The sequence below is a fragment of the Xiphias gladius genome, chromosome 13 (assembly GCF_016859285.1).
Source record: "Xiphias gladius isolate SHS-SW01 ecotype Sanya breed wild chromosome 13, ASM1685928v1, whole genome shotgun sequence".
NCBI lineage: Eukaryota > Metazoa > Chordata > Actinopteri > Istiophoriformes > Xiphiidae > Xiphias > Xiphias gladius.
Window position 1 is genome coordinate 4211438 of NC_053412.1, and position 22351 is coordinate 4233788.

At 44.6% G+C, this 22351-nt stretch overlaps 2 protein-coding genes across 2 annotated transcripts in view; both read right to left on the bottom strand.

The window, feature by feature from the left end:
* The window catches only part of LOC120798371 (protein unc-80 homolog), a 42322-nt gene extending 27702 nt beyond the window's left edge, over positions 1-14620 (bottom strand). The window contains exons 1-16 of the mRNA XM_040142622.1: positions 14616-14620; positions 13970-14243; positions 13594-13728; positions 13131-13347; positions 12272-12412; positions 10935-11203; positions 10345-10689; positions 10095-10226; positions 9510-9657; positions 7806-7856; positions 7132-7280; positions 5811-5974; positions 3983-4081; positions 3542-3750; positions 1280-1386; positions 619-772 (exon numbers count right to left, since the gene is read on the bottom strand). Coding sequence (XP_039998556.1) covers positions 619-772; positions 1280-1386; positions 3542-3750; positions 3983-4081; positions 5811-5974; positions 7132-7280; positions 7806-7856; positions 9510-9657; positions 10095-10226; positions 10345-10689; positions 10935-11203; positions 12272-12412; positions 13131-13347; positions 13594-13728; positions 13970-14243; positions 14616-14620 — 2599 coding nt within the window. The remainder of the gene's footprint in view (positions 1-618; positions 773-1279; positions 1387-3541; positions 3751-3982; positions 4082-5810; positions 5975-7131; positions 7281-7805; positions 7857-9509; positions 9658-10094; positions 10227-10344; positions 10690-10934; positions 11204-12271; positions 12413-13130; positions 13348-13593; positions 13729-13969; positions 14244-14615) is intronic.
* A 3354-nt stretch (positions 14621-17974) lies between these two features.
* LOC120798059 (protein unc-80 homolog) overlaps positions 17975-22351 on the bottom strand; it is a 4682-nt gene continuing 305 nt past the window's right edge. The window contains exons 1-7 of the mRNA XM_040142053.1: positions 22322-22351; positions 21731-21779; positions 21220-21376; positions 19830-20170; positions 19068-19191; positions 18894-18958; positions 17975-18596 (exon numbers count right to left, since the gene is read on the bottom strand). The exon at positions 22322-22351 is cut by the window's right edge and continues 305 nt beyond it. Of these exons, the coding sequence (XP_039997987.1) occupies positions 18450-18596; positions 18894-18958; positions 19068-19191; positions 19830-20170; positions 21220-21376; positions 21731-21779; positions 22322-22351 (913 nt within the window). The 3' untranslated portion in view covers positions 17975-18449. The remainder of the gene's footprint in view (positions 18597-18893; positions 18959-19067; positions 19192-19829; positions 20171-21219; positions 21377-21730; positions 21780-22321) is intronic.

Consider the following 22351-nt stretch of genomic DNA (forward strand, 5'->3'; position numbering starts at 1 on the left):
ACCGATACACCGATAATGCCTGCTAGCATTAGCCCACATAAGCTCCTGGTCCCACCAGACCAAGTAAGGCTGCAACAGCAAAACCTCTGAGTGTACTTAATTGAGCGAGGGTGCGTTTTGTTGCTTATGCTTTTAACGTTTCATTTGTAAGAATAAAGGTAAGAATACTTTCTAATAAATGTAAGAAATGTATGTTCTTCCATCTGTCAAATGTTACATAGTCTTGCTTTTAAAGTGCCACCACTGCATTTTTTTTTTTTTTTTTTTTTTTTTTTACATTAACTTTTTGGAAGCTTATTTGTAGCAGACTGTTCAGCAAAAAATTCATGACAGTTATTCTGAAAAAAACAAGTGTACTTGTACAAACTAGACACTCTGATGGGTTGAAGATAAGACATCCAGGCTAACGGCCCGGACAGCTGTAGCAGGCAGCTGTCCGGCGATGGAGAATGGTGTACGGAAGAACTGGCAGGGGAGAACAGACCACGACTTGCGAGGCGAGACAAGACACGACACCACACGGACAAACAGAGGCTGGGGCAGAAAGAGAGAGAGAAATAGAGAAAGGACGATGGGGCGTGGGTGGGCAAGGGGCACCCTGGGGTGGGGGAGGTCTACCATCTTTCTCTTCTGTGTGGTGAAGCTTGGATGGATTCCTCCTGCCAGACCTCCATTTACCGAGCCGCTTGAAGAAATTCTCCTCCTCGTCCCTGCCGTACTCCGGCCCTGCAGCGCCCCCTTCTGACAGCTTCACCGCACTGGTGAACTTCACCTAAGACACACACACACACACACACACACACAAAGACATTGATACACACAAAATATAGCATGTGTAGACATACAGGCACAAGCCAACTTGGCAGTTTATAGCATCTTAATCAGAATTTCACATTTTTTTTGCATACAATTTTGACCAGACACCCAAAATTAGGTCTGTACATTTTAAAAACTATTTGTTTCTTTCATATTTTATCAATTCAGTTAACTGTAATAAATTCTGGTGGGGAAATAATAAATATTTTATTTTTTAATCTACTGGCTCAAAAGTAGTCAAATTTAAATATACCTCAATGGTAGCAGTAGCCCTAGCAATGAGTGTTCCCTTACTCTCTTGCTATTGTAGCATAATGCAAAATTAAGTAAAAGAAAAATCATTATATTAATTCTAACGTCAGCTGTACAGCGTGTTACAACTGTCAGAATCTTGTAACACGCTATTTTGGCATCCAGAGGCAGTGAACGGACAGTGTAATGGTAGCTGTTGGCCACCTCTGACCTTCGAACTCTGTCGTATGAAGGAGAGTCGATCCACTGAGCTGATGTCCAGCAGGTCCTCAACACCGTCAGTCAGTCCAGAGAGAGAAGAACGCTTTAGCCAGTTGCCTGGAGACATATGAATTTATTAAAAAAAAAAAAAAAAATGTACCTGAACAACCAACTCTGCAGAACAAAGGAAGGTAAAAAGCCACAAATGTACTGTACACACTGGGGGATGAAGGAAAGAACACATGCACACAAACACACAAGCATTTGACAGAGGAAGAAAAGGGCACACGGGGCAGTGCATTCGCTCACCGTTATTGCACACACACATACATACATTCAGGGTATTTAAATTTATAACAATTCACAGAATGAGGTTGATTCAAAATTGGAACGGAAAAAGGGACAATTCACTTTTTTTGGCTTCGTTTAAGATGACTTAAACAAAAGACCCTGGTCGAATGGTATTTGCAAATACGGTGTCATATTATGTTCATGGAAGCTGATGCCAGATAGATGGAGGAAACTAAACTGCCCTATAAAGTCAGAAAACTGTAAAGTATATGGGAAATGAGTTAAAAAGTTTAGGCAGTTTCAACAAGCTCTCTTGTCATTTTGAACTAGTTTGTTATAGAAAAAAAAAAAAAAACTTTGTTTTTATCTACAGTGCAAAGTTCATATTGATTAAACGTGTCTCTGTTTTGCTACGTTATTTTGTCTGCCCCGCTAATATTTTGTTTTTGCGACAATCAGTTTTATAAATTAATCTAGAATATAATACATTTAAATATGTGAATTCAAAGTAAATAATTACATAAAATTGAATGGACTCCATAGAGTCAAAAGTTGAGCTTTCTTCTGTGTTGCTGAGCAAACGTAAATTAGCTTTAACTGGAGTTTAGCTAGTTGATTTTTACCCATTTAGCTATGTGGAATTTGAAAAATAAAAAAAAATCACCAAAATATTGGTTTATTAATATATCAGAATGTTTCAATTACTGATAAAAAAAATAAAATAAAATCAGTGAGCAAGTTTTGTTTGTTGTTAAGCCTAGCCATGGCTAGGACACTAGCTAGCTCTCACTTGATGGGTTTTCTTGCTTCAGCTCGGCCGTGTAGTCGGCTGTTACGGTGCCCGTCTGATACGATTTGCAAATATAATTTAACCCAGGTCCGGGGACACCGTGCACATTGGGACAGATTGCCAACACGGACAGACATGACATAAATACTATATGAAGATGGCTCCACATCCACATACGTAAGACAGAGAGAGTGAGTGGTAGGCGAACAGTCCCACGGCATGCTGAGGCACAAAAAGGAACACAAAACAGACCAAAGAGATGAAGTGACTTGGCCTCGCAGCAGGCAGTGTTCCAGTGTTAGACAAACAAAACACATCACGTTTGAGTGAATTTCAAGGTGACAGCTGGGACAGCGTGTGTAATGAGGTATGGTCATGGAAATACATACTGTTACCAGAGCTGATATAGAAAAGAATGAATTGGAGGCTTTGTTGAGCACTGAGGACAGACAATATCTCCCTACATGTTGCCTTTCTGGCTGGCGTGTACAGTCAGAGTCGGAAATTTCAAACGTGTTCGGCCAAAACTAGACACTCTTCGACGCAAAGTTTTGTATTTAGTTTTTCAAGCGGGTTTTGTGTTCACATCACGTGCCGGGTGAAAGGAAACCTGACTAATGACTAATGTTGCATTGTGGTGAAAAAATATGGAGGAAAATTGTTGTTAACACACACCATGGCTTTAGTAAAAAAAAAAAACTGTCCGTCGGAGCCTTGAAGACTTTAGCCCAGAATAAGACAGCGTTTATTTTGATTTTACACTTTTTAAATTTGGTTTGACTGAGGTGTTGCTGCAGTTGATTTAGCTAAATTTTATAAATTTTTTGCCCAAGCACAAAAATGACTTAGCCATACTAAAATACTGACCGTTCTTGAAAACCTTTTGGTTAAACTTATGATCCTAGTCCACTATTAAAATGGACTGAATTTGTCTAAGTGACACTAAACCAAAATTACAGAAGCATAAACACGGTAAGATTGTGCTTTTTCTCTTTCCTTTTATTGTAACTGTTCTTAGTTAAAAAAAAAGTCTTAGTCTTAATCTTTTTACAATATAAGCAACCGGTGCCGCAGAAAGAATTGACAGGCTTTGTGCTTTCAAAAAATGTATAATTTGTCAAGGTTGAGTGAAGATTTGGAGCTGTCCGCAAATGCAGGGTGGAGTTTTAGCAATAGTTTCCAGTGACATACCTATAGGCAGCTTCAGCTTCTTGCGAAGTGAGATGCGACGGGACCTGGACCGAGAGCGCCGGTCGGTGGTGGTGCCAGAGTGGGCAGTGGTGCACTCTGAGGTGTCCTGCTCTGACTGGCTGCTTGTGTCGCTGGCGGCACTCTGCGACTTGAACATCTTCCTCCAAAAATCCTTCCTGCCCAGCAGAGCGCCCGGGATCTGTTCCTCACTGGAGGAGGTACGGAGAGGGAGAAAAGGAAGGTCGCACGTGAATGCTTACATCGGGATAAAGACTTCGCAAAACAGGAATTTAACTTTCGCACTGTGACCTCTTCTTTATTGAAGGGGGGAGAGGAAGCAGCAGGAGGAGTTTTAAAAGTTTTCCTGTTTTGAGCAGAGAAATGGCAGCTGGGCTCGACATAGATGGTGCTATACGGAGATGCTGTGACGTGGAGACTCACTGTTCGGGTGTCTGGGGGGGTCTACTGGAGATGTAGCTGCGACACTCATCTGCAGCACTGGACACCTGACCCTTCTCCCCGGACACACCCGCCTCTGACCTGCGCACACGCACACACACACACACACACACACACACACACCCCGACAAACAGACAAACCAACTGAACTCTCCCGATGCAGTGAAGCCTACCCGCGTGACTCTCCCGTGAGACGGGTTCTTTACTCAGTGAAATGAGGTCGTGGCATAGTTCCAATGACTTTGCTCTGACGGGGGCTAAAAGAGGGTCACTGAAGTTTTAGGTGTTCGGCAAATGGAATTACACCATGAAAGCTGTCTGTTCTACATTGATGTATGAATGGAGACGATACTAAAATATAACATTTTGTTAGTGGGATATTTGCCGTTATCATAATTTATTCATCCGAGAGGGTGAAAATCATTAACTGCTTTGATTGATTATCCTTTGTATTTACTTCCTTTCATAAATTACATAACTCTTTGCAGTAAAAGTAAAGGGAAACACGTAGAAACTTTTCATACAAAATCTTTTGAACAGACTGTGCTAAACCTCGTTGGATATTACCAAAAAGAAAGGAAAAACCTAAAACTAAAACATAATGAAATAAGTATGAAAGCTAAATAATTGGTTGATTGGTCATCTATATTAAACACTCATTTAGTCCATCATTTAAATACTTAAGCCATTACATTGGATATTTCTCAAGGTTATGCCACTATTATGTAAATCCGACATGTCCATGTGCCCAAGTTTAATTATATATTGCTATTTTTTTATTTGCCTCATATTCAAACAATGTTTTCTGGGGTTTGACAGTAGGCATATAACCACCTCCCTGGAGGGAAAACCAGAGGTCCTAGAAGAAACCAAGGCTAAACATGCACACATAAGGGCTTCGGCCAGGGGGGCCGCCATGCTTCCCGTTGCAAATCTCGTAAACCTTGCAATCATGTTTGGTGCCGTCTTAAATATTAGCCGGTTGAACTGTATTGTTATGATTAAAAGGTAGTCTGAGGCAGATTTGTTTTCAGTGTCTTATTGAAAACCGCTGCCTTTCACTGGCTCTAGCTTAATTCTGAGTGCCAGAAGTTCAGAGAGTCGGCTCGATTCACCAGGAGAAACTGCTGCGTCCTGTACGTTAGCTACTATACATAACTAGACAGTGAGCTTCTCTGACAAATCAACTGTGACTCTAAACTCAATCCTATGCTAGTGGACCTGGAGGACTACATGACCTGGATGCAGCACACCGGGCACCTCCAGAGCCAGCGGTCATGTGACTTCGTAGCCATTTCGATGTATTCAAACTTAAAAACTAAAATAACATAAAGTCAGAGGTAGTTTTATCTCTTTGATGTTGCCACGTGAGTCCCATTTCTAGTGTGGGGGTCACACGATGGGGCAAGAGCAGCGGGTGTGCCTCCTGGCGGCGGTGCCCAGTGTGCTGCAGCCAAGTCATTTTGGAAATAAGAACATCAAATCAGTCACTCGAGCAAAAAAAACAAACGAACAAAAACAAAAAGATGAAGACAGGACGGGAAAAAAAGGCAAGCAGTGATGAGAAGCGTAGCTCGGATTTGTCAGAAAAGGAGGAACGTTGACGTAAGAGCTCACAATAATCAGTCACTGTGATTGGATTGGGTGAGAAATATATTGTTATCTTGTAAAGGGGAGGTTTTAAAGGTCTATGCCGAAGGGCATTTCAACAGGAATGTTCATTTTTGTAGTAGTCTTAACTTGTACTTGTTTACAACTGGACAAAACACGATATCATTTGGACCATTTCTGGCCACTAATTGGCCAGTACCTCCTGGGTCCAGGCTGCTTGGTCTCTTCCTTCTCTTCGGGTTTCTTTGCGGCGGTGACCTTCTCGGCGCTGTCCAGGAGCGCGCTCAGTGCCACCCTGCGGAACACATTTCCGTGGGCCTCCTTAATGAACTGCACCAGCTGGCGGATGTCGCAGTACAGACCCTGGGAAGGAGGAGGGTGACAAAGTGAGAGCGGGGGATGTGCGAGTCAAAGTGTGTCAGGGGAAGGAAAAGAAACAGGATCGGGCTGGATATTACTTTGCAGTTAGCACCAAACAGTGTGTGTTTTCGCATTAATGTGCGGTGTGCCGGACCGCGCTCGAGTTCGTCGAGGCACTGGCTCCAGCTTGTGAGTGGGTGGCCTCTGATTCTGTGCCATGATAAAGCCTGCCTTGAGAAGTGTGTCATCCTCCGCCGACATACACAAGTCACGCCAGCCTCGAGGCTTTCTAGGCACCACGGAGTAACCATGGTGCTTCACTGCTCTGAGAGGAGCGGTCCGCAGAGAGCTGCTGCAGCAGGAATGCATGGACTACTTAAGTTTGATTTTTAAAAAACTGATATTTTTTTTTAGAATTACGTAGAGACGATGGAAAATGCTAAATAAACTGTTTCATCTATGTTTTCGGCGGTTGCGATAAATCCAGGTCAGCATTAAAATCTATTTTTTTTTTTAATGGGAATTATTGTATGTGTCAATGAGTACGGCACTGGTTTAATGAGGCTTAACTAGATGACCTTTCCAGGGCATCAAAGTGTAAGACGTAAGAAAGCAATAATAAAATAGGATATGAGAAGCTCTGGACATGTCTGGTCTTGACTACAATGTCCTGGCTGTTTGGTTTTTTTTCTTGTGACAAGTCTATTTCAGCATTTCAGCATAGAGTATGTCTTTACAGGTTGCTGTAATAGGTGTCAGTGACGATGTTTACAATTAATCACAATAAAATATAAATTGTCTGGCGATTTGTAAAAAAAAAAATAATAATAATAATTTATCGGTTCCGGGAAAGAACAGAGAATGGCCTAATGTCTTTATTAACAGAGTGTGATGAAGTACACATCGTGTCCAATTCATCATCTATAACAAAGGCAGCATAAATCATTTTTCTTCCTTAGCCTCAGTACAAAATGAACCATTAATAATTCAACTACAACATTATGCAAAAAGAAATGTGAGTGTCTGAATCTAAGGGCAGCGCAACTGGTACGTGAGGCAAGGACTGGATCAAGGGAGAGCCACAGAGACTGATAGGGAAAATGAGAAATAAACACAGGCAGAGAGAGGCAGATGGACGGATGATTTCACACACCACTCACCAGGTTCTCGGGACTGTGCAGCTCGTGCGTGGTCGAGGCGCAGCGGGTGATGAGGGACTTGAACATGCAGCCCACCACCACCGCCTCCATGTTCTGGGCCACGGACTTGTTGTCTCCCGTGGTGAAGTTGTTCCCGAAGCCCGCCTTGTCTGGAAGCAACAGGGAGGCGGGAGAGAGAGAGAGACCACGGATCACACAGGGGGTGGTTTAGTCAACGGGGGGAGAACATAATTGACAGCTGACCAGCTTGAGTATAAAAAACAATGAGCCCATACAACAGGGAGGGAAGGGAGGGTGGTGGTGGGGGGGGGGGCAAAGGAAAAGGGTTCATAAAGCAAATGGGGGAGAAGCAAACTGAAAAGAATTCTAGGAGGGGGGTAAGGAATACATGCAAGTGACCAAGGCCTGCTATAAAACCAAACAAGTAGGGGGCTTATTCTCTTGGTCCAGTTAGATGAAACTTATTGTCTATGCAAAAAATATAAGCTTTATAAAAACCAAATTTAATCATACAAGTGAAACTTTTGGAGTTGCAGGCGAGTTTTGTCACTTTCGGACAAAGTGAGGGGTGCAGCGATGGAAGCGGTGCCTAGGGAAGGGTCTGATTAGGTGAGTATATTCATCTTACTGCTAAAATTATTGATTGTTATTGATTATTGATCATGTGTATCTACCGATGTTTCTTTTTTTCGCCCTCCTGGACCTCTCACCTGCACTGCCGTACTCTGCAAGAGAAAAGAGGCGGGGCACAAGTTGATTGACATCAGGCCAGCACAGACATGTACGTGGTGTCAGAAAGGATGCGGCACCCCACCTCCGCACGGAGGTGAACTTGAGACGCGCACACACAGACTGCCGCTCGCGAAAATAACGCGCACACACACACACACACACACACCAAAAAACTAAACAAGGTGCCCTCTTCACTTTCAGAATTAAAACACTCATCAGTTCAGTAACTTGCCAGTTCTACAGTATTTTGGATGATATGACTGTGGCGAGCGTAGTTACAATGTGGAAAATACTAAAAATTTTCAGCGCAAAACTGAATTGGCAGGTACAGTCTGTCTGAATGCTCAGCGATAAAGCCACTGATTGAGCAGAGATGTAATGGGCAAAGCTTCGGATTGGCAAGTGTACAGAATGGATGAGTGAGTAAGGAAGGTAGGATTCAGCTCATTGAGGTGGATGAAGAAAAAGAGGGAATATGGAAGCGGGAGGAGGACGACAAAAAGGGACAGCGACGAGCAGAGACAAGTGGAAGGAGGAAGGGAAAAAAACAGATATATAAACAGAGATAGCGCTGGAATGCAAAGTCAAAGTGCGGGGTGAGACTGCAGTATTACAATTCAGCTTCGTCAACCACACTTGAACATAAGACTTGTCAAAAATGTCAAGCTTGTCACTTGTACTCATCTGAAACGTAGCACCCACATTGGACCTTTGGGTGGGACATAGTTTTGAATAGGGATAATTTTACCAAAAACATGAGTCAATTAATCGGCAACTGTTTTGAAAATGGATCAACCAATCATAAAGTAATTTATCAAAACAAAGCCGCCAAACATTCCCAGCTTCCAGCTTCTCGAATGTGAAAATCTGCCGCTTTTCTCTGTTTTATATCATTGTAAATTGAAAATCTTTGGATTTTGTATTATTGGTCAGCCAAAACAAGAAACTTAATGAGAAATCACGCTGAATTCTCGGAAATTCTATGCTTCTATGATTGCTAACATGCTCGTGATGACAATGCTATCTTGCTGATGGTGTGTAGGGGAAAAGTATTAGCATGTTCACCATTTTGCATGTCAGTGTGCTAACATTTGCTAATTAGCACTAAACGTAAAAGTATAGCTGAGGCTGATGGGAGTGTAGGTTTTGCAGGTCTTTGGTTATAAAAAAATACTAACAAGTTTGTAGGCTAACACACTAAACTGAGAGGGTGAACATGCTAATATTATACCTGCTAAATATCAGCATGTTAGCATGTCATTGCGAGCATGTTAGCATGCTGACTTTTATGTTTACCTCAAAGCACTACGGTGCCCAAGTACAGTCCCACAGAGCTGCTAGCATGGCTCTAGCCTTGCTTACTTTTGTGCATGCTGACATTTTGTAGACTAAACGATTAATCTATTAACTGAAAAAATAATTGATTAATCACATTAATCAATAATAAAAGTGATCATCACTTGCAGCCTTACTGCACAGATTATCAACTTGTTGCAGCATCAATCCTAACCTATATAAGTATTAGCATTCTAATCCAATGTTTGTCAAATCTTGATTTTTTTTGTATTTGTTAGCAGTGTGTTTGCATGTTTTTCGCGCGTTACAATCTGCATTCAGTCCCACTCACACACACGCCGCATACTTACTGTCAGTAATGGGCTCCATGCAGAAGCCCAGCAGTGCATGCAGGAAGTCCACAATGTTATTCAGAGAGTCTTTATTCACATACTCGCGCATTGTCTGGCGAAACTGCAGCTTGTCCAGCTTATACAGGCTAGTCAGGCAGTTCTGGGCCTGAAAGAAAAGAGTTGGAACAGGAAACACCGTGCTTTGTGAACGATTTACATGAATCAGTGTTTTGGAAGCTGGCCTGCTCTGTTTCAAAAATAAGTCAGTGAGAAAAAGTGTCTCTCCTTGCAGGAAGTGCTAAGCACATCACTGTTCATTAATTCTCATTAGAGACATCAGTTCTTCACCATTTAATCTAATGATAAAAAATATTGACCAGCACTGAAATAGAACTGCAGCTGCTCCCCACTGAAGCTACGAACCCCATCCCATCACCCTTGCGGGATTCCTTCCAATTTCATGAAACTTTTATCACACACCAAGGGAGCGATACGGTTAATAATGAATAGAAAAGGAATACACCTCAAGCATCACAAAACTGTGCTGATTTGTGGAAACCACACACAGCCGAACGTCAGGAGATGAAGAGAAAAGAGTCTGACCTGCATCCTGAGGCGATCTCCTGACAGTCCGCGGTGCCCCTCGCCACAGCCGTAGGCGCAGCCCAGAGACTTGACTATCTTTATCAGCATGGTCAGAGCCAGGCGGTGGGTGCTGAGACTGGAGCCTTCTTCCTGTTCGTGGCGGAGGAGTGTAGGACGCAAGCATAAGCACGCGGGACTTTTATGATATATTTAGATATCCGCTACATTTATAACCTCCACACTTTCTGGATGTACAGTTCGAACCCACCTTTTTATCATTTTCTTTGTTATTCTTGACATCATCTTTGCTCCCCTGCCCACTCCCTCCACCACTTCCCCCTCCTCCTCCTCCACCTCCGCCTCCATCTCCCCCTCCATCTGCTCCTGCCCCTGGGACTGCGCCGCCTCCCTGGGCGCCTCCCCCGAGGCCTTGACCGGCCGGGTCTTTGGCTCTTGCCTCCTGGTTCTCCTTGTTGTCAGGCTTGGACAGTTTCTTGCCCATGCCGGGCACCACGCCCAGCTGCAGCAGGCAGTCGATGATGTTGAGGGCCACGTCGCAGATCCTGGAGCTGATGTCGTGACTGAGGACAGCATACAGTGCTCGCAGGACAGCCTGGAATACGGGTGAGGAGTTGACGGTGAAATCACTTCTGCTATAATTGTTATGTTTACCGGTAATTTGTGAGAAAAAGAACAGTCACACTGAGATCTTCTAGATTTTGCAGGGCCAAGACAGAAAAACAGAAAGCATCTATTTCAGTTTAGATTCTCACTGGTGACTGTTGGTTAGTAGAGCAGCAGAAATGCTATAACTTCCCTTAACTGTATTTGCCTTTAGGGATCATTTGAATCACTTACAGTGAGGTCCAGCATGCCATTCTTCAGCACAAAGTTATTTGTCCCCTCGATGTTCTCCCCTTCTTCCGGACAGGAGTAGTTGATGCAGGAGTCGGTGAGGCTGCGTGGCAGGTTGGCGCAGGCCAGCGGCTCCACAGGGAGCTCGGGGACGGCAACGGGGTTACAGAGTCTCTTCATGTGCTCGGTGAAGAAGTCGGCGTAGCCCACGTTGAAGGACGCCACCGTCGTGTTGAATGCCGCCATGGTGATGGTGGAGATCTGAGATCGAACTTTAGGCGACAGAAGAGGGAATGTTGTCATGTATCCTGATTACAAGAAGTGACCGCAGCCATGCCATTTTTTTTTTTTCAACTCTTATGACTGGATCCTATTCTTTAATTATGCTGCGTATGTGTTCACAAAGTAAGAAACGGAAACTATTAAGGGTTAAACAACTGAATACGATCTTTCAAAAAACGGTGCTAAACGGTGCCTGTGCTCCTCAGTTTGCCAAATGTCCTAATGTTGCAAATAAAGGAAAACTTGAGGTATCGAATTCATTTCAAGAAAACATTCGTTGATGTTCAAGGTTGTGTGTATAAATTGAAGGATGGTTAAGGTAGTTTTTTAAGGCTTACGTTTTAGTTTTAAGTTAACGTTACACAAAAATGAGGGCTCTGTTTTCCCCTTGCTGTGAAGACATAGCCAAGATTTAACAATATCAAGAGTTACTAACACTAAAAGCTGTGCCTTCAGGGGTGTGAATTGAAATGGTGCAGTGTGGGGCAGAGTCTAAAGTCAGCACTGTTATTTGTATTTAAATTAGCATTGTCAAAACAATATTATTGTTATATAATCCTGTCCTATTTCAGCTCTGCCTCAGTGGATCCAGGAGCATCTGTCCTCCCTTTATTGTAGCTGATGGATAGTAATATGATTGCAGCTTTCATCTTGCAGCAGTGTGTAATTTGTTTATTTTGTTACATTTTCATTAAGAGTGTGTGTTTGATATCAGCCTTACAGTCTGCCAGCCTCTGTAGGAGCTGCACTGAGCATTTTCTATCATCTTGGTGTTTTATATGGTTTATTTTGCCCAGCACTACAATATGAGAGCTTTAAAATTGTTATCCTCAATTTCCTATTCATTTGTGATATGGAAAAGTTGTCGGATGGGTATGAAGTGTGTCTGAAAATCTATTCATGTTTAAGAAACTACTTTAAGTGCCGAATTTTCTGGGAAATGTTTTGACATTTCTGCCTTGTTCTATAACTTAATTTGTTCTTTTCTTGGTCACGACTGGCTCTTAGCTGCTGATTCAACTAACAGCCCCCGGACCACATCTGTGCCCTCTCCGTACCCTCTTTGACGGTGTTATCGCTGTGGCTGTTGGAGTGGTCGGGCATGTCTCTGAGGAGAGAGTGGTGGGAGTGAGAGTGCTTGGCGCTCAGGCTGTCCGCGTCTGCAGCTGTGTCCGTGCTGCCCCTCCGTGTGAATTTGCCTGGAAAGCGATGCAACAGATAAATACTGTTTATCAGGTTGAATCAAATACGCACACAAACAGATCCAAACGCACACATATAAAAATGCCAGCTGACTGTTTTTGAAGAAAGACCTGGACATCATATAATTTTTTTGTGTGTGTGACAACCTCGTGACCCCAGTTTTTGGGATTTTCATGCTTCATGCTCATGTTTCCTACGAAAGACATACTTCAAGCCAAACCATTTTCCAAGCCCAAAATATATAGTGCTAAAGCTTCAACTGCAGGCTAAAACAGCTATGTCTCATATTTGATTGTATGAGTATGTCTTTAGAATTACTCCTTCGTGCATTTTTTCCTGCATCTATTGGGCATTTTAGGAAAACTTCCTCTGGGGAATTGGAGTTATTTTGAAGAAGAAGCTAAGCTAAGTGGATACATAACAGAATTGTGAAAGGGGGCAGTGCGTTAATGGAAAGAGAGCTAAAACCCCCCCCCCCACAAACTCTGGATAATAATAATAAATGTCCCTGTGCCTTTGGCAAATTTTAATCACACTTCTCTGTGAGACCTAGTAAGAAATACCAATGTTAATGAACTGACCTAATTCACTAGCTGAAAGCTAGATCCAGACAGAATCCTCTGACTCACCAAATGAGAGCTTAGGGGAGGGGAAGTAAGGGTTGTGAAGTGGTAACATGCAATCTATTCTCATTATGAACAGCACTCTGAATACCCATGATCGTGGCCTGCCAGCCCCCGCGGTCGAGAGCTCGACGATCGTCACCCAGGCCCGAGAAGCTTCCGAAGGAGAAGGTGCTGCGGGTGGGCGAGACGTCCAGGTGGTCCTCGTGAAGCAGGAAGGGAACCCCCATACGGCGCTGACGCTTCTTTCCTGCGTGATGGAAGGGGATGGAGCCCTTCCTCTCCCGGTCCTCACGCCGGTTCTTGAACTGAAAAGGAACAGGAGGAGAAGGGCTTCCCAGAAAGAACCACAAACCTCTCAGTCCTGCATACTTCTCTAATGAAAATGTGTAAAATTACATCAGAAAAGTAATCAATTTTGCATGTTTTGTAATCGTTACCTAGCTAACAGTGCTTTCCATGTCTTGTCCAATTTATACTGCTTATCTAATTTTAATCTGATAAAGAAAAAATTAGCAGGTTAGCAAGGGCCCATTTGGATAACTGTCTCTGACCTTCTTGAAGATGTTCATGCCCAGGTCAGAGGACAGGTCAGGGACTGCCTGTCGACGGAGGTTAGTCAGAGACACCTTTGTAAAGGTCTCTGTGCTCAGAGATTTGCCCTCTTCGTTGCATTTCAGACTCATATCCTGCAAAACGCAGCAGAGGACGCAAATAACGCAACGGTCAGTGCAGCGCGGACATCAGAAAGACTACATGAATGCATCCTGATGACAGTCTCAGCAAGGAAACGTTGTGCTTCAATGATTTGTTTGATGAGTTGAGGTTTTGCCATTTAGACCCAAAATAACATTTAGACTGTGTGTTAAAGTATAAAGATCTGTTTCATGAAGTCCAAATGATTCCGTCTCACTGTCCCCCTTCCACTACCTGGGTCTTGTGAGTGTTGACCAGCGAGGGTGTTGCAGCGACCATGGAGCTGCTGCGCGGGCGTGGCAGAGGCGTGACCAGGGGTTCCGGGGTGCGTTCAGGTCTCTCCTCCAGGATCTGCCTCAGGCGCTGGAGGTAATACATCAGGGCCCAGTGCACGCCCTCCTCCGTCCAGTGGGGCTGCAGGAGGCAGCGCAGCACTGCCACGTCAAAGTAGGTGGCGTAACGTGCTCGCTGGGACACAGATGTTGGCAGGCCAGCAGGGGCTGATGTCCTGGAACAAGAGACAGGGATGTTTTAACTGGATTAACCTTTTTGTGTCAAAAACCCCATCCATTCTTCACAGAGACATAACTATCAGCACAGAAATTATTTATACAGTTAGAGTCAGCAGAACTTTCCAGTTGCTGTGATGTCCACTATATAAACGTCTATTAATCTGCTTTGAAATCATATTAAAAAGTGCTCTAACTTCAGATCTTGACTTATAATCAGTATCAAAAGTTCTCCAGCTGATTGTTGCCTCTACAGCTGTGCGCAGACAGAAACTGCTGGTATCTAACGCAACATGACTTTTCTTACCCAAACTTTAACAAATACACACCAAACAACAGGCTCAGGTGAAGCCCACAGCGAAGTCGGTTACTCCATGTTACGCTTCTTGGTTGCACCCAAAGCGCAGTGGGAGCTGTAGTGGCAAACTTCCAAAAATATTCATCCCAAATTGAAATAGGAAAAAGAAAAACACTGGGCTGACAAAATCCTTTCAAATTTTTACTTTATTCTATAAAAATTGTCCTAGAAAATTTTTTTTTAATCACTGACATGCCAAATTATGGTGGTCTAACTTATCTTGAAAATAACACTGTATGACATGTGTGGCTGAGGCATGTTGCGACTGCAATTGCATGACGATTTGTGTGATTTTCCATGTTTTTTGTTTTGTTTATCTTTGGATAAGTTGTTGTATGTGTTGTTTTCTGACCAACCAAACCAAGCAGCTGTATTTTAGTGGAAAGGACAAGGAGTAAAAACAAGTGAAATGAAGGGTAGAGAGCGGCAGATAGGGATATCGACGTGGAAGCGATGGAAGGAAAGGACACAAATTGGTTTAAGGCAGAGAATAGATGCAATTAAGAGGTACTGAAAGGAAGTGACAGCGACAGGACAGAAACCTGAGCGTTCAAAAATGGAAAAACGGCCAAAATGCAACACAAAGTGGAACGCTTCGCATGCGTTTCGAGGCTCTCCAATACTGTCACACCGCTACCTGCGAACGCAACAATTACACTGGATTATCGCCTTCCCTGTTATATTCCTGTCATGAACTCCTGCCACATTGCTTCATTAATAATGCATCAAAGGAGGATGATAAACAAGGGCAGAGCCTCCCTCCAGCATCATTGGAAGAGCAACGTGGAGAGAGGGAGCCAAGCCTACGTGAGTCCACTATAAATAAGCTGGAATGAAGGTCAGCGGCTGGTGAGCCGCAGAACGTATGGAGCGCTGCACACTGTGGAGGACCATATTGATACGATGAGCGAGAGCGAGGGAGAGACGGAGGAAGGCATTTAATCTTGGCTGTTGTAATAAATGGAGCAGGAAGAGATGGTCGATATCTACATGAATCACTTTGAGAGCGGACAGCAGAGGGAGGCTGTATCATGTTTCACTGTCTGGCCGGCACACATACACACACGCACTCCTGCCTACTGCTGTTGTGTCAGGTTGCCGTGGCGACCGAGTGACGACAGCCACCCAGGACCCTCCGAGAGGCGGTGCGCCCAGCCCCCGACTCCGTGCGGTATTAGAGATGCAGCAGCCAGCGGTTGCCATGGAAACTGCCTCAGCATCAGCAGTGCTGAGCGGCGCGCGACGCTGCGCCGCGGGATGAGTAAGCTGCATTAATCACAGGAGCTAATGGTGGAAATATCTGGGCGGTGCGGCGCAGAGGGGTGTGTGCAACTGGGTTTTGATACAAACTCCGACAGGGCCCCTGAGTTGACGAGGAAAAAGAAAAGATTTTGGATTCAGGGGATAATTTGATCAGATCCCTGGATTGAAATCTGCTGCTGTGCAGCCCCTGCCCTTATGTCTGGGGCGGTCAGTAGGAATCCAACAACTTAAAAGCGTGAAATAAATTCCTTCCAACATTCAAATCCCCTCAAATGTCAAAATTCTTTCTTGCTGCTATCCCTGCTCTCATCCTACTCGGGCTTTTGCTTAAAATTCCCACTGCCACCGCATAAAGAAAGCAATTAATCTGTCTTCGTCGGGTGTGTGCAGCAAACAATAGGGATAAATCTCTCCCCTCCTACATTTCCATGTGACGGCTCAAAAACCCTTTGGTGTTTGAGTGTGTGAGGATATAACCAGCTCGGGGGGGGGGGGGGGCTGAGGCTTATTTTGATTCGCAGTCACTCGCTGGCTGTCAGAGGGATGATAAGGAGCGTTGGAGTGACTTGTTTGGTCCTCAGTACGAGTTGAGATGAGCAATGGATGGCTTATCAACCTCTCTACGCCTTCTCCCACATCACTCTCATTCTCTCAGCCCACTGGTGGGGTGATTCAGGATGATTGCTGATCTGCCGCGATGAAAACAGTCAACACCCAGCGAGGATGTGCTGAAAGCCAATGTTTTGAAGTGTTTATCTGCAGAGCGCATTTGGCGTTTTCCGGTATTCACGGTGCTTTATGGGATTAAAAGCTGAAGTTTTCTGGTTAAAAAAAAACCTGCTCCTTTAAAGTCACAGACACCTCGGTGTAATGCACAGGGAAGGACCTTTGAACCATGATTTTTGTACGATTTGGGGAAACGTCTGTTAACAATCTCCGACTCAGTTATCGTTTGCTGCCAACCAAACTCGTCAAACCTGCCTCGTTTGTGCCAAAGCGAGCGCAGATTGAGCCTTGGTCTGGCAGTGAAGACCGAACAATGCCAGACTTGCCGTGGGCAGACCAAAATCAAGCCAGGCCGTGTCATGCCAGGTCAGGGACACTGCCAGCATTAGACATGTAGCACATTACTTCAGCGTAATTACCCCGGTATTGTGGGCAAATGTCAGATGGGTGTGCTGATGCTCAAGCGAGGCAAAGGCTCTGTATGTGTGTGTGTGTGTGTGCTGGCTGAGGAGCCAGTGCTGCTTAGAGCAACACATTACACAGGGGAAGGAGGAGCTATTCATATACGCTGGCTCTTCCCTAGCTAGTGGAGCGAGCTGTGCTGTGCAGTGTTTTCGACAGACGGTGCCGCAGGGCGAAATGTTTAGCCATCAAGAAGATGATGGCACCAGCTCCGTGTCAGCGCGGGTCACAGATAAATCACTGCACTTCTGCGCCGCTTCGACCCGCAGCTGGCTTCTCGGGTACAAATGACTCATTTCTGAAAGCTTCCGTGGAAGCAGAATCGAGAATCTGCACTCATAATTAATAAATGATTTCACTGCGCGATTTCTCAGGCTTGTGATGAAAGCCTGTTCATGTCGCAGGAGAAAAAAAACAACCTCTACGCATCTCACATATGCGTTTAAAAACAAAAAGATGCTGTCACGTTAACACGGTACATTAACAGCATACACGTTTCATGTTTGTTTATTGACATTGTGTAGAGGCACTGGCATTTAAATTCAAGTGGTCTCACATTATCTCACATCCCTTATTGCGTTACTGTTTGATGGATGTTTGATTGAGTCTTCATTTCACACACCTGACGTTTATCACCCCGGGTGGATTGGATTGTGGATTGATTAACCACACCTGTTTTCATGGAGCCTATATATGGGTTTAGTAACCATTTTTTAAATATTTTTGACCTGCTGAAAATCCAAATGGGACTGAAACACGGCCTATTTAAATACATTTTTTTGGTTCAGCCGCAGTCGTCATTAATCCTCTCATCATAATCCAAAATTCCTCCATGTGTCAAGAAAAAAAAAAAAAAAGAACCAAGATGACTTTCTTGCATATTTCATGCATTGTTAGTAATGCTGAGAAACAGAGGGAAAATTACAGCAAAGAATGTAGGAAAGTTCACCGTGCTTGGCTGAAGTTGTGGTAGTTCTGCTTTCACTTTTACTACACTGCTACTCCCGGTTAGCTATTGTGATTCCGTCTTTCTATATCCCTAATATTATGTAACATCGCTGCCTCCTGTTGTTTGTGATCTTGATTTTTTTTCCAATAATTTTGTGGGGTTTTCCTCATCTGAATCTAGGGTCTACATAGATACGATTCCTATGCTTGACAGACTGTACTGCCCTCTGAACAAATGCAGCACTTTTTTTTTTTTAACCTTATTTCTTTAAGTGAGAAGTGTATTAAAGCCATCCAAATTTACGACCACACCATCTCCTCCTGCTTAACAGCAAACCTGAAGGGGCATGACGCTTCTACACGACTCCCACATCAAAAATCAATGACGCGCACATGATCAAACGCTACCCATCTCACTGCTTCCCGAGGGTATTTTCAATAACAGTGCTCACTTCTTCTTGGAAGGGCCTTTGACCAGCGGGGGTTGTTGCGAGGGGCCACCTTTCTCGACCGAGTTACCACGACGACAGCTCTGCTCTCCAGCCGTAGGGGAGGAGGAATCTGATTGGGCGGTTTCGCAAACCACCTGGAAGCCCTGTGGGTGGGAGAGAGAGAGAGATGGACGGATACTGTAGATGGGTAGATAAGCAGGCAGAAAGACAGTCCCTGATAATTAAAGGCTCCGGGGTTGAAGTGAGGTTTCTGTCATGACCCTGGCTAACCATGCTAATGCTCCCGGATGGCTGGTGCTAATGAATATCAGCAGCCAGCCCCGGAGGGAAAGTTGAAAGGGGGGGGAGGGGGAGAAGCCTCAGACTCTTGCCTGAGCACATTCAATCAACGTTGGAGGCAGAATCTGAAATCAACATCGGAGCTAAAAGCACTCGCTCACCATGGGACCCGGGTTGCCAGATCCACAGGGGCTGCACTGGTTGTTGACTGGGGAGTTCCTCTTAGCTGTCGAGACAGGCATAGCAGATTACATGTCTTAATTACGGGGGGGGGGGGGGGTAGAATAACTCTTAAAATGGATGTTCATGGCTGTAAGTAAGGATCTTTTTTTCACCTGTCACAATGTTTCTCACAGGTTTGATTAGTGCAGTAAAGGCAGGGATGTCAGGCTGGCGGTGCTCCCACATTGGCTGCCATATTACCAGGCCGCTGGCCAACCGAAAGGTCAGGTCCGACTCCTGAAAAAAAAAGGGACATATTTGAAATCTCATTCATAGAGGAGGCCGTTTTGTACATTTAGCCCTTTTCCTCAACCCCCTCCAATCATCATCCACTTGGAATATGACTTGAAACGAAAATGTGTGGCTTGAAATGTTTCGACATCACCGTGTTGTTGGATTCTTTCAAAGAGAACTGTTATCATGGTATGATCGTTTGCAAGATACAGTCATTTATTGTTCAGCGGGGAAATTGTGCAGTCCCCAGAGTACTGTAACATGACTCTTCCGTCTGCTTGTGCGCACGGATCAATAGTCGTAGGGCGACCTGGAGTATGTGTGCGCTGAAGGGTCCAGTATGAGCTTTTAGTGTGAAAGCCTGTCGAGAAATTAGTCATTTTAGAAAGAAGCTGAATGGATCTGCTCCTAAAAAGCTTTCGAAAATGACCAATATATATATATATATATATATATATATATATATATATATATATATATATGATATATATATATATGATCTCCCTGAGAGAGTCATTCTTTGTATGACATGAAAGACTAAAGCTGCGCAGTAACAACGAATAGTAGTGACCCACTAATTTGGTATTCTGTTATAAAGGTCTAATCCAAGGCCGCGCACATTTAAATCACAAGCAACGGACCTTTATCCGATGAATAAGCGGAGCAAACAGGAACACAAACAGCTCCACGGTGGCCATGCTCTTGTGGAACAGCTTGGTACGAGCGTGCTCATCCTCCTCCAGCAGGGAACCGCTGTGCTGGGGCCCTGACCCCCCTAGGGCCGAGCCGGAGCAGGAGCCGGGAGCCCCGGGCGACGAGCCCTGGTTTCCCACAGGCTGAAGGAAGGCGCTGCTGCTGCTGCCCCCGGACCAGCCGTGGCCCAGGCTGGGCTCGTGGTTGCACTCCTGGGCGGCCTCCAGCAGCATCCAGTGCAGCGTGTGGAGCAGCTTGGTCTCGGCCACGCCCAGCTTGTCCTGGTGGCCTGTCAGAGGTCAGAGGTCAGAGGTCGGGGGTTAATGTTGAGCACTGCTCCGTGAAGGGATGAATGGGCAGCATGAAGCTCTGGCGCTGGTGTGGGTGGGTTTTAGCATATTACTGGAGGTATATGACAATCTTATTGGACAGAAAAATGATTAAATCCAATTCGATAATATTTAATTGTGCAGTCAGATTTTGATGACATTGTGAAGAGACAACATTTTCAACACGATCCAACAGCAAAACATTAGTATGCAACTACTATGCCATGTTCCTTTCTTTATCACCTGTCCCTGTAAATATTCACTACCAAAGCAAAACATCAAATAATGTTAAGATTTGTCAATTAGAGATGAAACAGTAAGTTAGTCAACGTATCGATCTATCGACAAATAACTGATGAATCTTTTCAGGCAAATGTGCGTAACATCTAGTTCCGGCTTCTCTAATGTGAAGATTTGCTGCATTTCTTTGTCTTACGTGATAGTAAACCGATTGTCTTTTGGTGTTTGACTGCTGATCGGACAAAAAAAAAAAAAAAAAAGCGATCTTGAAGGCATCACCTTGGGCTTTAGGAAAATATGCGGATCACTTTTCATTATTTTATGACATTACATGGACCAAAAAATGAATTGATCAGTCAAAAAATAATGAGCAGATTAAGAACTAATTATAATAATCAATAGTCGAGGTCCTATTATCAATCAAACTAGACCAAGGAACATTTTTTCTCATTATCAGTGCTCCTGTCGTATTAATCTTTTATATCTATTTAAGTGCCTTAAATAGTCAGTGTATGTTAATGTATTCAAATGCCTTTTTACAAAGCATTTAGATGCTGACATGAACCAGACAGAAAATACATTTCATTTAAAAACAGACATGTTTTGCTCTTGCTTCCCATAATAGAGAAGTGTGATGTACTGAAACGTCAGGCTGTTCTGTATCTGTCCCGTAACATCAGTTTTGTGTTTTGTTGAATGAGGATAACCTGGATGAGACTGTCAACTCGATGCCTCAAGCGGCGGTAATGTGTGTCCTGCGTGTCCTCACCCAGCTTGTTCCTGTTAGACAGCAGGATGGACGTGCAGTGGAGTACATGAGGCAGAGCCGCCTGGACAAGCTCCCAGCGGGAGATGCTCTGGATGGCCTCTGACAGGGCTGGCGACAGCCCGTGGAGCTTATTCTCCACCAGCACCCGCTCAAAGGACTGGGGAGGCAGCCAGGGGAGAAGAGGAGGAGAGACATCAGCCAGAAACTAAAGCCTTTTTCTTTGACTATCTAAACGTCCCACATGGGCTCAAGCAATTCAATGCCCCTGGGAGAGACACTGGCGGCTCTGTTTGGATCCAAAGGGATCTGGAAAAGTGTCATTATGGATATGAGTTTTTCAAAAGGTCCGGCTCCTGGGTAATAGGAGGAAGCAAGAGGGGGAAAAACTAATTTTCTAAATGCGAAATAAAGAGCCCACTTGATCTGCAGGTGCATTAAGGTAAAAACAGATTACTGGGAAGGGAGCGATTATTTCCCATCAGCACGCACGGGGCATGATGAAACGACTTACCACACAGGAAGCCTCATACTGTTTTCCCAACTTCGGACGCAGAAATGCACTGAAAAACATAAAAAAACAAACAATGGAGGCACGCTCGTATGAGATTTACACACAGCAGCAGCAACAAAATGCACAATGCGGGTTCCACCACTACACCTCCAGTGTCAGCTCTTCTGTTACCCAGAGAAAGGTACAGTGCGTGACATTTTACACAAGCGTGACGGTCCCCCTCGCTGCGGCCAGTCCACGTACCCCCTCCGCGTGCTCGGCCCACTTTCCTGTGCGAATCCGCTTTACAGGTGCGACATCATACGACGGGCACCCGGTCTCCCTTCACGGCTAACACCTTGCAACGCAACGCAGCGCAACGCCACGCAGCCCCCCCCCCCCCCCAGGCTTAAAACATGCGGTGCAACACCGGTGGCCCGACACGCCGAGTGACACGGCTTCCCATTCACGCGCTGAACTATAACGAGCCAGTGCATCTATTTCTGACGCGGGTGTCTTCTCGTGCGGCTGCCGTCGGGTCCTTGAGCCTCCTTCTTATTTTCGGCGCCGGCAAACACCTGTTATCAATTTTCCACTGAGGCACACACTAACCTGGTTTGCCTCCATAGGAAGGTCTGGATG